A 16,154-nucleotide genomic window follows, 5' to 3' on the forward strand; every position below is an offset into this window, starting at 1 on the left:
ATAAAACAAATTGAAAGACAGGGAGCATTTACAAGGTTATTCATTTTTGCTTGCCACCTAGAAGCACCAGATATAATAATGGAAATGAACAGAGGAGAACATTTGAAAAAGATTTGTGCCTATGACAAGTCAAGGGACACAGGGAAGCACAGCGACGATGTATTCTGGTCTGACAAAGCCCCCAACGTGACAGGAGTGAGGACAACAAACACATTTCCCAGTGGTGAAGTGCAAGAAATAAATGCTACAGGGATCATTCCACAAGTATTACATGGTTATGTTGCAGCTAGGATTTCTGAGTTCAGATTTGCAGCTGGTCACCCGCCAACCCTATTCCCTCCAGTACAATGCAGGTTTTTTTAGGATAGCCCCCAACTAGGAGATTTTCAACTAAACAAGGGTATAATTCAGCACCTGCCTCCATCTCTGTGCAAGCCAGTGTTTTGCTGGAGCATTGCACGGCACAGTAGTAATAGTACACGTTATTTCCAAACAGGCCAACAAAAGGGATTTAAACATTTCCAAGTGTTGCACCAGTTCTAGCTATCTCTGTATGGCTTACACAATCCCCGTTAAATGTTGTGTATCTGTATCTATCCATCTATCTGTGTATGTGTGAGTGTGCCTGAGCGACTCCATAAAAGAAGAGAATACACACTCTGCAAAGCCAAACAGAAAAAGAAAAGGAAAGAGCATTATTCCAGAGGCTGGAAAATAAGGCATACAGATGCTACATCTTTCCTGAATCTGTGGCACAGAAGAGAATCCAGATCTCCTGAGTTCACATCAGTGTCTAAAATCCTTTACTTTACTAAAGTGCTATAGAATTGGAAGTATGCCAATGCCAACTCTTGGAGGATCTAGGAGAAGGTAAATAACACATAGCCTGTAGGGGAGAAAAACCCTAAAAAGCATTTTCCTGAGTTTCCCCCCCCTTTTATCTTTCCCAGATATGACAGGTTCTCATCTCACTACAGTGTTACTTGTGCCATTCATTCTAAGTGAGCGAGCAAATTCTAAAAATCACAGAACATTAACCAGAACTAGTCTCCTATTACATTTGGAGATGAAAAGTAACTTACTGGTGAATGAAGCTTGCTTTTTAAATCCTGTCTATGTAAGATTGACAGCATCAGTCTTCCCACTGCAAAAACGTAGGAAACCCTGCTCTGTAATAACCATTGCAAGGAGGCTCAAGGAAAGGAGCCTCTGGCTGGCAGCATGCACACTACCTGCTGTGATAACACAGAGAGGAGCTACATTAGGACAAAAGACTCTGTAAGAGCACTTAGCTCTCATGTCTTGGATGCTCTGGACACACACCAGCTCTTCTAATCCTTGCATTTCACATGAGGGAAGCATTACAGGTATTAACCTCCTGTTCTTTACTGATAGGGAACTGTGAAGCAAAGTGACTTGCCCAGGGGTTACAGTCACCCAGTATCAGAACTGGGATTAGCACCTGTGGTCCCTTGTGCCTTCTACTCCATGCAGTCCCCACCACCAATTTCCTCTCTGCTTACTAGGACACTGGAAAAGCAAGAAAACATCAGGCTTCTGCAACTCAGTATGGAGCCAAATGCATGTGGTGTTAAAAACAAATTCTCGACTACTGGTTTTCCTCAATAGATATAGTCTTTAAGAGGTTGCAAAAATTTTCACAGGCCACAGCTTGCTTTCATAAAGACACCAAGGTCCATGTCTTGCATGATATCTCACGTCCCTGCTACAAGCCAAGACACAAACCAAAAAATCTCTGGTTAAGTTTCAGAGCTTGAAGGAGACAAGACTTTGGTCTTTAAAGACAAAGAAACCAAATACTTAATACAAGAATAATTTTGTCTATTGGAGACAAGCAGAGAGATTGCATGCAGTAGCATTCTATCTATTCCCTTTGCTCTTTTTCTATCTGCATCCCGTCATCACCACCTCCCCAATAAAAGCTGTAAGTTCCTAACCTCAGCTGATCCACTATATCTTGTATCAGAGATGTGCATGTAGCTTATAAAAGCAAGCTTAGAATAATCCTAGGCTCTCTTCTTTCTTTCTTTTTGGTTCATGTTACTTACTCTTTCAGGAACCAAAACAGTAAAGAAGTAATAATGAAAACTAAACAACGTAGCAAAGGAGGGATGATTTCTGAAAGAGATGGAGTAGCCAAGATGAATGTGCAGAAATGTGGTCTTAAATTACCTTTGTGACCCTCAGATTCTGGCTATACCAGGAACCAGCACAGACTCCAGAGCTCTCTAATTCACAGTAGCCTCCCCATGGTTGACTGTGGCTTGTTCTGTAACAGACTGGAAACTTAACAAAAAAGCATGGTGCCTCTCCTCCTCATTACCCCAACTTGCCTGTATTCTGGGGATCACAAGATGTGACAGCCCACCAGTTTCACATCATTCCTGCATCCTTCAAGTCATTTTAGTCTTTTCCAAATCCTCAATGTCAGTAGTAGTCCTATAAACACAGAGGATGGTCCATTTTCCCCGGGAACAATCAATAAATATTCAAAGATCAACAACAATTTTGTCTATAGTCACCATATTTTTTGGTTGTATCCAACTATGCTGACTACCTGAGGATTTATGATGCTACTACCAGAAGTTAAAAAAAAAGCTCTGACATTTGTCCCAAAACACGCAAAAACAATTTGCAAAATTTAGACACTCAGTTAAAAAATTGGTACGGTTTTCTTCCTTTTCTCTTAAATAAACTAAGATGTTGGTTTTCACCTCTAATCTCTTTGGTTGTCCTATCATCAGCTTAACCAGGCTAAAACAGATCTCTTAGCCTCACCACCCCATTCCACTTCTTCCTTTCTCTATCCCTAGGGACAACATTGCTTGCTTGATTATGATTCAGGCTTGTAGTGTGGGTCTTATCTTTGACTCAGGCTTTCTTCAGGTCCCTACAACTTGCTTGTACCGGTCTCTTTTCGATGTTTTCTTTATTATACCTGTAAGAGAACGGTTTTCCTACCCACCCATGTGGCTAAAATGTCATGTCTAATCTTAGCTACATACCATGTATTTAAATTAATTTCTCATAATATCTTTCAAATCAATAAATACATTCTTGCCCCACTGCTGGCAATTCAAAATAGGTATCAGATCATCATTGCAATATCATTTTCTTAGCTTTCCACTTTGACCACTCCTCCATGCCTCCATTGTCTCCCTTTTTTATACTATAGCTAGCATGAACTTGCTGCCTTCACTTCTAGATACCTTGTAGCCCCTTCTGTAACCAATCTAGGATCTCTTCCTTGGCCTTTGCGGTTGACTCCCGTCTCTGACCAGCCTTCTAAGCCGGGGTCCACCATCCACTTGTTAAATATCCAGGCAAACAATTCTGTGCTCTCACAACACACCCCTACACTTGGAAGAGCATCATTGTTAATGACACAGCAACATCATCATTTTTCTTCAGCTCCTTCATGAAGACTGTTCTTTGCTGTGATGCTTGACAACAGCTTGGACTTCCCCATCACAGGGTTTCCAATGGTTCCTTTGTGTTTTGGATTGTAAGCTGACTAGGGCAGAGGCTCTGGTTTTGTCCCACTCTTGCCCAGTGCCAGCACAGCAAGGTCTTCTCCATGACCAGATTGCCTTTGCGCTACAATACTATGAAGACATCACTTAAAAAGCAACAAAGACACTTTTGGTGATGATTTCTCCTTCACGTCTGGTGGACTATGCTACAATTTATTAAAGGGTGCCTTTGCCCAAGTCCTAGGGAGCTTTGAGGAATAACTCACAGAGCTCTCGCTGAGGCAAGGCAGCTACATATTACCTCCAAAGCAGGACTGTAACAAAGGAAACAGGCTGGCTCTGAGCAATGCCTGGAAAAACACTATTTAAGAAAGACTAACCGGCACAGTGAACACCAGGACCACGCATAACCAGGTATTTATGGCAAAATAACAACAACAAAAAAAACCCCCAAACAAACAGACCAGTTATCATCTGTACAGAACAAAAAGCTGTCTTTAAGCTATTAGCAAGAATGGTGTGAAATACTAAAATTCTTGCCAGATGGGATTGCCTGCAGTGGCCCATCACTATACCTGCCAGTGTGGGTATGCAGCTCCTGTTTTCTCAGCCTAATAGATGAAGACAATTTATGAGGCATTCACAGCTACACAAATTAGGTCCTCTGGGGCAATATAAATGTATTTATTATTATTATTATTACAAAAGTGTTAAATGGATAGAGATCTTTTGATGAAAGCTCATACTGAAATACAAAGTATTTCAGGTAAGTGTTATAAATGCAAAAAAATAAGAGTAACAAGAAATACTATCTGGTGATTTAGGAATGGGAGTCAATTCACAGAGCTTCCTGTTTTGGTCAGGCAATAGAAGGTTTGTTCACCAGGGCATAGAATCATAGAATCATTTAGGTTGGAAAAGAGCTGTTTGTTAAGGAACCAGTTAATAATCTGATTTTTATTAAATGGTACAATATTTGCACATATGATGCACAACCTCACTTCAACCTAAACAAGTAGGTTGGTCTCCTACATAAGCTTGAATGTACCACTGGGTACCACCACCATGGGGTGATGTTCTAGGTCTTTCACTGTGCCAGAAATCAGACTGGATATTCATGTGGCACTGGCTAGCTTTTAAGATGCACAACTTCAGGTGTGCACTCTAGCCACATGCAAGCCCCAGATGCAGTTACATAGAAGAGATACATACAAAGACAAGAAAGAACTCCTGCTTGCTTCCTCTATGCTCAAGAGTTTACTGTTTTGTGATGCCTATGGGTAAGACACTTCATGAAACGACCACACCTGCTGAGAAGCTCAACTGCCCTGTTTTATCACTTAATTGATTATTGCATCAAAATCATGAGCATAACCCTAAAACTGGGGAACATGGCATGGATCAAGACACTTCAGAGTTGTTACAGGTATCTAAGCAATTATCAAGGCCAGGGACACAAGTCAGGTAGGAATTTCCTTTATAAAGACAGATATATCTTTAGCTCTTTTCTGTCCCTATGTTTATTGGTGCCTACATCTGTAAAAACCTCTTGAAGTCTGGCCACAGAATCAAACACAAATGGAAATGGCTGCACCACAAATGGCATGTGCTAGGCACTGCCACCAATCTTGATGAACTCCAAGCCATCTCACAGAAACCCACAATCCCTGGCAGATTATTCACAAGAAACTAACTACTCCTTTTGACCAATTCAGCTGAGAGCTAGGAAACTCATTACATTTCAAAGTAATGGTGAATCAGCAAGGGATCGGTCTGGAATGGCAGACTGCCAAAGAAAAGCCTTTAGAAGAAAACAAAGTCCTGGCAATTCCTCTTCCATGCTACCACCCTACTTACAAAATGTCCTTCCATACATAAATATATGAACAAACATATGTGTAGCGGGGAAGAGGTTAAAAGCTGCCCAGACCAGACTGACATGTTGTAATTCTTTGACAGCTTTTTCACTGCACTGTTTTCTATTGATTAAATAATCTCTATCAGATATTAAGCCCCTTGTTATTGGCACAGCCTATAAATTATTCAGAAGTTATATAAAGTCTTACGGCGGGCATGAATTTTTAAGCCCTAATTTGGCACCAGGCCAGAAACTCTGGTTTTTTTCTTTATTTTTTCTTTCCCTGCAAGAAAATGTGCATGCTTTAGATGTTTTTTTTCCAAAAGACAATTTTAACTGTAGTCTGCTTGTTTGAATAGAGATTGTATTGGATTGCTCATTATGTTTGGACATGAACAGGTTGGGGCTTTGGGGGAAAAGAGAGGCAGTGGAAGATTACACTGTTGTGCTCTGTACCTTTGATTTATTGGGGATGAAAGGTGTTTTGAGCAGTGCCTTCATGGTGTGTAGTCATGCATGCCAAGGCACTGCAGCAGCCATCCTATTTGGGCACACGATATGGAATGGATCCAGCCAGAGGGATCCTCAGCACGGGACGGGCAGACCTGAGACAACTTCCATTAGCTCACTGCTGCAGTTCTGCTAGTGACCATATACTTCTGGGTTTTATTCTTCAGAGCTAAGCGGCCTTCCCTTCAACAACTTAGGGCCCAGCCACACGCAACGTTGCCTACTGAGGTCTGAAAGAGAAATTAGGCCTGCAAATACACTGTGGCTCTGGAGCTACATCTCCCCTTGACCTTTGCTCATGTCACAGAACTGCTCCACTATGGACCTATTTTCTCCCAAGCGCAGCGTCATGGCCTGGATGGTATGCAAGTGCACGTGTCAGGCAGTGAGCAAAACATACAGCCAGGCTTTTGGGCAGAATTTATTAAGACCGTGTCGCACAAGGCGTTGTATTAATAATCAGTACCACCTCTGTGCAAGCCCTGCTTCGTGCTAGGCTGGCATCCCTCCTACAAGTGGAGGCACCTGTCCTCAGCACAGCACCCCCTTCCCTTCCCCTGGCCTCTAGCCAGCTCCCTGTCTCCAGGCCCACCCTTGACTCAAAACCTCACATGCGCTGGCTCCGCTCCTACAGCTGACTGGCCTTCCTTTGGCTACATGTGCTTGTAATTCATGACAGTAGTAAAACAAGTCAACAGCAGAAGAAAAGGGGTCAAAGTAGCTGGTTATGAATACTCTTCCTAATTCTAATCACGGCTCAGGTGGAACATCATTTTGTGTTCCAAGCCTGTTCTGTTTTCTTCTCCCGTATCCACAGCATCTGACACCCCACAACCAGACTACCAAGAAGCACACCTACCACAAAATTAATTTTCAGCGCTGAGTCCTTGGAGCTGCTCCAACTTTCTGAGCCCTCCTTCTGCCTTTAGACAGGTTTCCCCACAGATGGATTGAATGTCAAAGTGCTGGGCTACCAATAACAGAAGAACACGCAGAACCCTTTTGTCTCTTTCTTGCATCCCCTGGCACCTCACAATTAGTTTTCAACAAAAATAAACAGAATTACAGGAAAATCCTGCAGGAGAGGACTGGCAGCATGAATGCCTCTGCAGACACCACCAGAGCTGTAAGTCTTCGACTCCTGCTGTCAGCTGATCTTGTTTAAGCCAGAAACGGGAGTTGTGCATGGGTAGGAGGATATTTTAATTTTGTTATTTGGCTCATTGGGAAGCACCTTCACCTCTGAAATCAGAAGGTGGTGTGTTGTGCACATTGCAATGAGGCTTGGGCACTTGCCCAGTGTACTGCTGAATGATGAGAAAGGGACTCATGCTTGGAAAAAAGCTGATGAATGCATGGCGCATTTCAGAGAGCAATATTCTGATGTCCACTCCCTTTCTCAAAACAGATTCTTGTTTAAAATGCTGATCAAGTTGGACATCACAGAGATTTAAAATAAATGCTCCCACAAAATTTGAAAATTTGAAATCTTAAATGTGAGGATTTGAAAATTAATCAATATAAATCTATACATATATATACAAATATCTATATGCACCTATAAATGCAAATCTACAGATATATACATACAGACAGTCACGGAAAGGGAATCGAGAAATGCTAGTATAAACACCGGAAAGAAAAGGGCATAGAGTCGTCCGAAAATGTCTTTATTCTATCTCATTTTCACTCCCCGCCAAACCCCTAATAATTTAAACTAAATAGCTAATCAAATGAGATCAAACGGATAATGCCACCCCTGTTGGGAGGTCTGCAGCAAAACTTTATCTGTCAGCTTTATCCCCTTTGGAAAGGGAAGGTCCATCTCCTGTGGACTATATGATGGCCCTTAGGTTGCCATGCTAACAGCTCCTCCAACAGTAGGACAATTGCTTTTCTAAGATCAAAAGGAAAGCTGAATTTACTGCATAAAATGCAGTAAATGTACATAGCAGAGACTTAAGAATAAAGTAGAAGATTGCTTCCTAGAAAAAATGGGAGCCAACCACTTTACTTACAAATGACTGGGCTTTGCATGTTTCCTCTTACTTGATCCTCAACAAGTCTGCTCATGAGAACCCCCTGCTCATTCATAGTGGTAGTGCTGCTAACGGGGTATGAACTTTGTCTTCCTCTCCATTTGCTACACAAACTATCTAGGGCCAATTCAGGAAAGACCTTTTCTATCCATAGCACAGAGAGAAGAGGACCATCACCCAGGTTCACACAGTTCATTTGCAATGCAGAAGCCGTCTGACCAAAGGAGTGTTTCCCCTCCAACACGCCTTACAAAACACACCAAAACTTTGTTATTAGCTTTGGTATCGCCTTGCTCGTTCCTTTAGTTAATTTACATTTCCTTAATATTCCTGACTGTCTGAACTTGGTTAGTCAAAATGATGGGTGCACACACAAATTTCAGCGGCTCATTGATCATTACTCATTATGAACCAGCAATTTAAGTGCTTAAACAACTCTGGGCTTACTCCACACCAGGCTACTTTACCTCATTCTTGATCTTTAAAATGGGAGGATGATCCCCCCTTCCTGGCCGCTTTGTCTGTTAATGTTATAGGATGGGAGAGAGGGAGGCATAGACTGTCTATAGCTATTTCTAAATTACCTATTACTGTGGACTCCCAATCTTGCTTGAAGGCCATCAGTGTGATCATACAACAAATATAAAATAATTCAACTGTCAGTAAGGTTGCTAGTTTAGCCAACACAATGTATATCTGAGGTGGTATATCAGCACACATACAGAAAGCCATAGTGCAGCTGTGTTTTCCCCTGTGCACCTAGAACCATAGTCCAGTCTTACTAAATAAGACAACTCAAAATGCTGCATAAGGAGCTGGATGTCTTAGAGCTCACAGCCATCTCCATCTCTCCAACCATCTTGGTAAAAAAACCACCAAAACAAACAGAAAACGACTGCTAGGCTAATGCACATATGCTAACAGATTTTATTACTATTTTTTAAAACTCATTTTCAGTGTTAAATAAACTGTGGAAAAAGGATTTGATTCACGGTCGCATCAGGAATCTACTCAAGCAAAGCCCCTTGTCACAAATTAAATCATAAACCAAAAGTCAAACATGATTTGTGAAATTAACATTTATCGAGGAAATACTCCCCAGCGCTGCATCATGATTAGTCTCTGGCATCTGAAATATCACTCGTAATTCACGAGCTCCTCTGAAACCATGCCACTACCGTTACTGCTGAGATGGCATGCGTGATGGAAAGGTGCTGCCACAACCAGAGAGCAATCCCTTTTTTGATGCTGGTGAGAACTAGAGGTCACTGTGTCTTATTATTTGGAAAAGTACACACATACACACTTCTCAGCCCCCACATACTTGTAACACTTCACCCCTCCACAGGCACTCTCTTCCACCTCTTAGATTTATCCAAGGCCACGGCTTTTTTCTAATTTTGAACACAGAGGCTTGGCAGAAGCTCTGCATTGTGCCCTTTCTTTAAAATAGTGACTAATAAAAAATGAAATGTAATTAACAGTCATTGGCTCTTTCACAGAGTCAGTGTCTTTCAGCAGAGGGATTCAGTGCCTTTGCAGGGAGATGCAGAGAGCTCAGTCTTACAGGCAGAGGAGCTGCAGCACAAAGACAACTCAGTGATTGTTAAAGGCTAAACAGTCACTGGCAGGCACCCTTTGGAGCCCAAAATTTTTTAGAAGGCAGGATATCCAGATATAGCTTAAAGATATGGGATGCTTCCCTTTTCAAAAATTTTTTGGAAATCTTGGTGTAAGACCATCCCCCACTGTTCTGAGCACTAGATATGTTTCACATGGAGCAAAATAGCCCCTCAGGTCTTTCAGGGTAAAACAGGAGAGCTCAGCTCAGCTGCTGGCTTCACAGGCATTCAGAGCAAGAAAGCTTCAACACCTCTATAACCCATCCCCTCACTCCAAGTGATGATCATGGCCTTTCTTCTTCATGTATTCATACATTGTCTCCACCGCTCAAGTATACTACACCTACCTGGAACACATCAGCTATATGTTGTGTTTATGTAAGTGTGTGTGTTTATGTGTTTGGATACCTAAGATTATACAACATGCAAATAAACAAGGGTCACAAAGAAGAACATTCCCTCTCTTAACCAAAAGAAAGCCTGGGGCCTCATCCTACCCGCAGAATACAGAATACACTCTTACAAATGGTGCCTCTCTTTTCACGATTAAAGGAGAACTTATTGGCTGTAAAGCCTCACCTCCCTTTGCTACCCTTCTCCGGCATGCAGAGCTGGCTGCATTAGATCTGGGCCTCTGTCCTCAGCTGGGGCAAACTGGGCTTAATGGAGCCGTGACCATTTGCGCCACTGAGGATTGAGCATTTGGCATGCGTCTCAGAAAACATCTGACCCAGCCTCCACCCAGTGCCTGCACGAGCTCGCTCTGGCAACCACATTTCACCATGGATGGCAGGCCCTGCACCACAGGAGGATCCAAAAGAAATTACTGCCTGCTCTAGTAAGCTAACCCTTAGGCACCAAGGCCTCACTTCTCAGAACAGAAATTCATTGCTCCAGTAACAGACTGGCTGAATAGTCCATGAGGGATTGTTACCTCCATTCCACACGCTTTCTTTGGGTAAACAGTCATTCCCTTCTTGTGTTGTGACTTAAGGAGAGATCACCGATGGATGGTGGGTTTAAAAATAGTTTAATTTTTTTTTAATCACTCTCTTCTACTTGCAATAACCTGTTAAAACACTGAAAATAACACTGAGTTCCCTACTGGGTTGCCCTTTTCCACTTGGAGAACATTGATTTTTTTTCCTGTTGTGCCAAGATTAATGTGGCCTGTTTGTTTGACAACAGATTCAAGATATCTAGTGCCCTGTCAAGCTAAAATGACTCTGTCTGTGGACAACATCCCTGTCTGGCTCTGGCAATGATCTGGAAAAAAAAAAGGTTTTGCTACTTAACTCTTACTGCAGAACCATCAGGAGATTTCAGCAACCCTTAAAACCAAAAATTGTTATTGATGGGGCAAATTTAAAATATTCTTACTGAAAGTCAAGGGTTTAAATGAAAACTATTAGGCAAAGGAGGTTATCAAAATTATCCACTGTAACAGTCTGTTACAGTTTTGATTGAAAATGGTTCCAGATCGTACAGGTACAAACCTTCTTCCCCTCTTGCTGGTTGATAGAAAATGTTGGTTTGTCCTCTCTCCTCCATTTTAAGAGGAAAAGAAACAGCATATAAGTAAAGTACAGAGAAGAAAACAAGAAAACCCAAGGAAATAAGGAGTGTTCCTTCCTCATCCAAGTACCAGATACCACACGGATACAAGCCGAGGGTGAACACATACCCTGCTCCATTCTTTCAGACATGTTACCAAGTTCCGAACCCACCATCGCCCTCCCTTCCCCTTTCTCTGGCCAAAGCCAGTAATACCTACAAATATTTTTTATTTTCGTAAACATCATGCAGCTTTAAAACGTGGGGATGTTCTATCAACTTCAGGATGGCTATTTCCCGCTCCACCTGGAAGAAACAAAAATAAATAGAGAAGATTAGAAGCTTGGTCTTAGAATACATTAGACACTGTCACACATTCTCTTCGTATTTATCCATTTTCCACTCTTCTTTATATCCAGCGGATATGGCAACTTATAACAGTATATCATATTTAGCACTCATATAATTTAAGAAAAATTCAATTTGTTCAGCCTCAGTACTCCCTGTCCTGTGGAACAGAAAACCAGCAAAATTTCAAGGTTGAAAGAAAAGTCCCAAATCCACCAAAGGGAATTAGCTGTAGGAGTTATATGAGCGTTCAAGGCTGTTCCTGCCTCACAATCCAAAGCCAATGATATATTCTCAAAGTACAGATACTCTAAGATGTCACTTAGGGCTCTCCTGACTTCCCACAGGCAAGGTGTGGCCATACTGCACTAGGTACTGCATACTCAATTAATAGTAGAAAATCTCCATCCTGAAGGACTTGCAGTGTATGCAGCGGAGACAAAGACAGGAAGACAGATAGCAATGTGATTTTATAGCTCCAGAGCTGAGGCACAGAAAGGGAAAGAAATATAAGAAATGACACAAGAAGTACAAGGCACGACAATAAATTAAACCTGATTACTGGAGATGCAGTGTTCAGACCCTTAAGCATAAGACTGTGCTTTCTATCAATTCCCAATCTGTCCGAGCATGGCTACTTCTAAGAGCGTGTCTTTAACACGGAGTTAACAAGTTGTGACTAAGTCCCTGTAATTAGCGCAAGTCCTGTTCTCACCCAAAATTCCTATCATGACTGCCATGGTGCTTTTAACTTGAATTTACTAAGGGTATTCATTAGAGATGGAGTCAGTGCAATTCCTCAGCTGCTAGCAAAATTGCTCTGTGCTGCTCAAAGCCACACTGTAACCGCTCTGATTTGACCTAGGCTAACTCTAAGGGAATTAATGTAGTGCTGTGGAGACTGTAGATTACTGAAATAAACTGCAGCAAGACGCAGTCTAAGCATTGCAGCCAGGCATGACAAATTTCCAGGAATCCACAAAGGCAGGAAAAAGACCTGAAGAAGCAAACAAGGACAACTAGGTAGGGTTTTTTACAGTCCTTCAAATAACCAATCGTCCTGGAGCTGCTATGCTAACAAACGGAACATGAACAAACTACAAAACCATCCCTGAACATCTCCCCTGAAGGGATCAGATGAGTAATTAGGAACTTGCCCCAATATACCTTTAGTCCTTGATGTCCTTTAATTTCCCGAGATATCATCCTCTGCTAAGCTCGAACACAGACAACTTTCCCTGAATGCCAGTAAGATACTTGGCAGGAAATTAGAAAGTGGTAGGTTTCCATCAGTGTGCAGAGGAGGAGGATTTCCCAGCACGTTGGTTATCACCTCAGATCTCTCTTCCTCTACATTGCCACACAAAAACAGCAAAAGCAACTCTCGCACCACATCACTCTTGGCCTTCCTCACATATCAGGATGGAGGAAAGGGCAATTGTACATGTGTCAATCTTAGTCTTCCAAAGACATTTATTCCTCTCTGCGGATTCAAAAGTCATCTGAGAGATCCACTTCCACACTTGGGATCTCTGGAAATAGCTCCTTCAGAGAAGTGAGGGAAAGTGTATCAGGAAGCTCTAATGGAATTAAGCGTGTACATGCGCATGCATGTAAACATGTAAGTATGCAGTTCAGCACTGCCAGAACTGCTACGAATTCAGTGATATACAGAACTTGATGGTGACAGCTCCGTAGGCGTAACTTACTCATGACCAGCACTTAGATGAAAGCCTAAGATGAAAGAAACACAAATAGGAAACGAGAGTTGGGTAGATTTCAACTGTACAGTTATTCCACCAAAAAAATGGGGGGAGAGCTAGTTTATGCCATTTTTGTCTCCTCTTCAAAAAGACCTGCTACTCTTTCCTCTTACAAGTTATGCACTGATATCTGTAGATATTTGATATTTGTTCAGCCCTATAATTGATAAAGTTGGATTTGCTTCAAGAATGATGAAAAACAAAACAGAAGCAGCACCCACTCCCACAACACTCTTCCCATAGTACTGAGGTTCACCATCATCACCATGTACCACCATGTTCCAGAAACTGGAACTCCAACAAAGTCCCTTTGGATAGGGGAGACCAGGTGTTTCATGGGGAATGTGACCATTGCACCATAGCTATGGCAGGGAACACCCAACCCCATTCTCCCTCCTGGGGGATACCCTGCCTGTGAAAGATGAAATCCCCTGCAGGATGGGCTGTCTAACTGCACTGGAGATTGAATTCTGAAAAACCTCCTGGTCGGTGCTGTGGCAATGTAGGCTCAGACCAAGTGAGTGATGGATGGCAGCATCCAGTCAGGGTCCTGCTTGGTCACTGTCTGAAAGCATAAGAAAAGGCAGTGATTAGAGGAGAGGATTCAGTTACTGCACTGCATGGCCTATGGTCGATAAGAGAAAATCAGACCAGAAAGCAAGTATCTACTTACTAGCTATAGATTTATGCTAGGAACCAATTAAAAAGAAATAACCTGAGTTACTTTACTTCCACCATTTTGAGTGTGTGAGTGTGGAAGGTTCTGTGCATATTTTTAGCTTCCTGGGAACTAAATCCTGAGAGGAAATACAGTTTCAGAGGTCTTGATTTCAATCCCAGGTATGCAGAAAGCATCCGGCTTGATGTGCCTGGCAGCATTTCACCACAATGTGGGCAGTTCAATGGGGTGTTGCACCACTCCAGTGCAGGCAGCAGGCAGCTTTCCACAGTCTGCTGCCTCTTCTAGCTGCAAACCAAGGACAGAAGTAATCTACTCATTTCAGCAAGACTTTGTATAATCCTTCAGTGAAAAGGGGCTTTATAAAGGAAAAGTGCCATTGCTGTACTTCTCATAGTCCAGGCCTTGGCCTTGTGTAGAGGAGCAAGACACTAATGGCTGTATTACTTCAAGAACTAGAGGTTCCCAGCTTTCTAAACAGCAATCTGATAAAGATCACCCTCAAAAATCTTACAGCGGTGTCCTGCCTCTTTTCCCTTCCAAAGAAAAACAACAGTGCAATAGACCAGCTTCTCAAAATTACTACTGCAGTCATTACTAATGGGTGACTCTCCCGGATCCTATTCATTTTTTATATCCCCACAGAGAAGCCAGTAAGTGAAACAGGTTGGACACAGACTGTAGATCTCAATAGCCACTTTACTGATGCATGGCTCAGGAGGACCTAGAAGCCACCGTATCACTAGCAAAAGAGAGGTATCTGAACTCACTGGCAAAATAAGAGAGGCCTGAAATAGCACTCAGCTTTGCCTTCTTCCCCAGAGCTTTGCCAGCCCTTGGCATGCAATTTTTGCGCATCCCTGTGCTTGCAAGCCACGGAGTGCTGTCCAGCTCAGAGCTGGCACGGACAGGGGAATGGAGAAACCCTGCAGGGGTGTTTGCTTTAATGCAGATGCAATTATCAGAAAGCAGGCCAAGCTCAGAATAGCCTGTCTAGGGAGGCTCAGAGTCTGTGACAAACAGGAAACATGGAGAAGCATTTGCATAATAGTTAAAAGAGAACGGAAAAAAGTGAAGCTTTCTCTGTCACACAAATGCCAGATCACGTCACATGGCCCCAACTACAGCCTGGGTTGTCTCATACCACAGTAGGTTACTGACTGTGCAGCACTCCAGTGCCTTGGAGCTGGGGGAAAGAGCTGTGAAAGGCTGTGCAGGGCAAATGGAGACACATCGCTAACTTGTAACCTTGCAGGTGCCAATTAGAGGTTTTAAAAATCTATGCAGGAGGCTGATTTGACAGGATGCTCCAGCAATTCAGCTAATGACAAAGTGCAACATGGGGGCAACGCGACCCTTAGAGGAATAATGCAAATCTCTGTTTCCCTCTCCTCGGTGCCTACATCACCCTCCTTCTCCCCCTGTATTTTATCTACCACATCTGTGCAAGCGCTATGCAGCGGTCATTAATAGCAGTGTTTCTCAAAGAACACCTATGCCCAAAAAGCTGGGGGGCAGCAGCTGACATTTCTCCTCAGATGCTCTGAAGTTCACCAGCAGCCCACCACAAAGCTCTCCCTTTCGCCATTGACATCAGTGGCTCCCGTATTACTGAAAATGCTGGCCTGAGAAGGAAGTCTGGAGCTGCAGAAGGGGTGAGGGGCAATAAAGCCCTGCGGGCTGCAAACGTGTTGTGCTGTTTTTCCTACTCAGAGCAAAATGGTGGGGGTGCAGGTGGTAGGTTTTCATGTGAAAATCAATCTCTCTAATGTCAGCTCTGCTTTGCTTTGAAGTAATTAATGAAATACTTTTCAGAACTCATGGCTGTCCCTCAGTTACTAGAAACTCAATCTGGACATGAACTTTCTCTGAATTCAGAATTATTTAAACTCAGGATGAACTTCAAAGGATGCAGAGATTTGGATGCTCATCTAACTCCTCAGGCTAGAACTCAGGCTGGAAACCTTGCACCAAAGTGCCTACTTTCTCCAATGTCTGGCCTGCTGTGCAGTAATTTGAATTTCCATGATGAGAACGCAGAAAGCAAAAAGTAAATCACTGTGATACTTCACTGAGTCAAAGTGGCAAAACCAAAGGGTAGGAAGAAACTAATCTCAAGTTCTCTGGGAAGTCTGCATTTCTGCCGTAACATAAATACCCCAGGAACAGACCCCAGGATTTTATTAATTTGGTACTTCTGCTTCCAAGTTACAGAAGTTGAACGTTAAAACTGGTGAAAAATGACTGGCTTTGGTGAAGACCATCTAGGTCACCTGTTCACTCTTTC

At 42.7% G+C, this 16,154-nt stretch overlaps 1 protein-coding gene across 1 annotated transcript in view; it reads right to left on the minus strand.

Moving 5' to 3' along the window:
- Positions 1–16,154, minus strand: part of BRSK2 (BR serine/threonine kinase 2) — a 317,924-nt gene that overhangs the window by 94,341 nt on the left and 207,429 nt on the right. Inside the window, exon 3 of the mRNA XM_009637298.2 lies at positions 11,298–11,383. Within this exon, the coding sequence (XP_009635593.1) occupies positions 11,298–11,383 (86 nt within the window). The remainder of the gene's footprint in view (positions 1–11,297; positions 11,384–16,154) is intronic.

The sequence above is a fragment of the Egretta garzetta genome, unplaced genomic scaffold, assembly GCF_000687185.1.
Source record: "Egretta garzetta isolate BGI_Z169 unplaced genomic scaffold, ASM68718v1 scaffold44, whole genome shotgun sequence".
NCBI classification, from domain to species: Eukaryota; Metazoa; Chordata; class Aves; order Pelecaniformes; family Ardeidae; genus Egretta; species Egretta garzetta.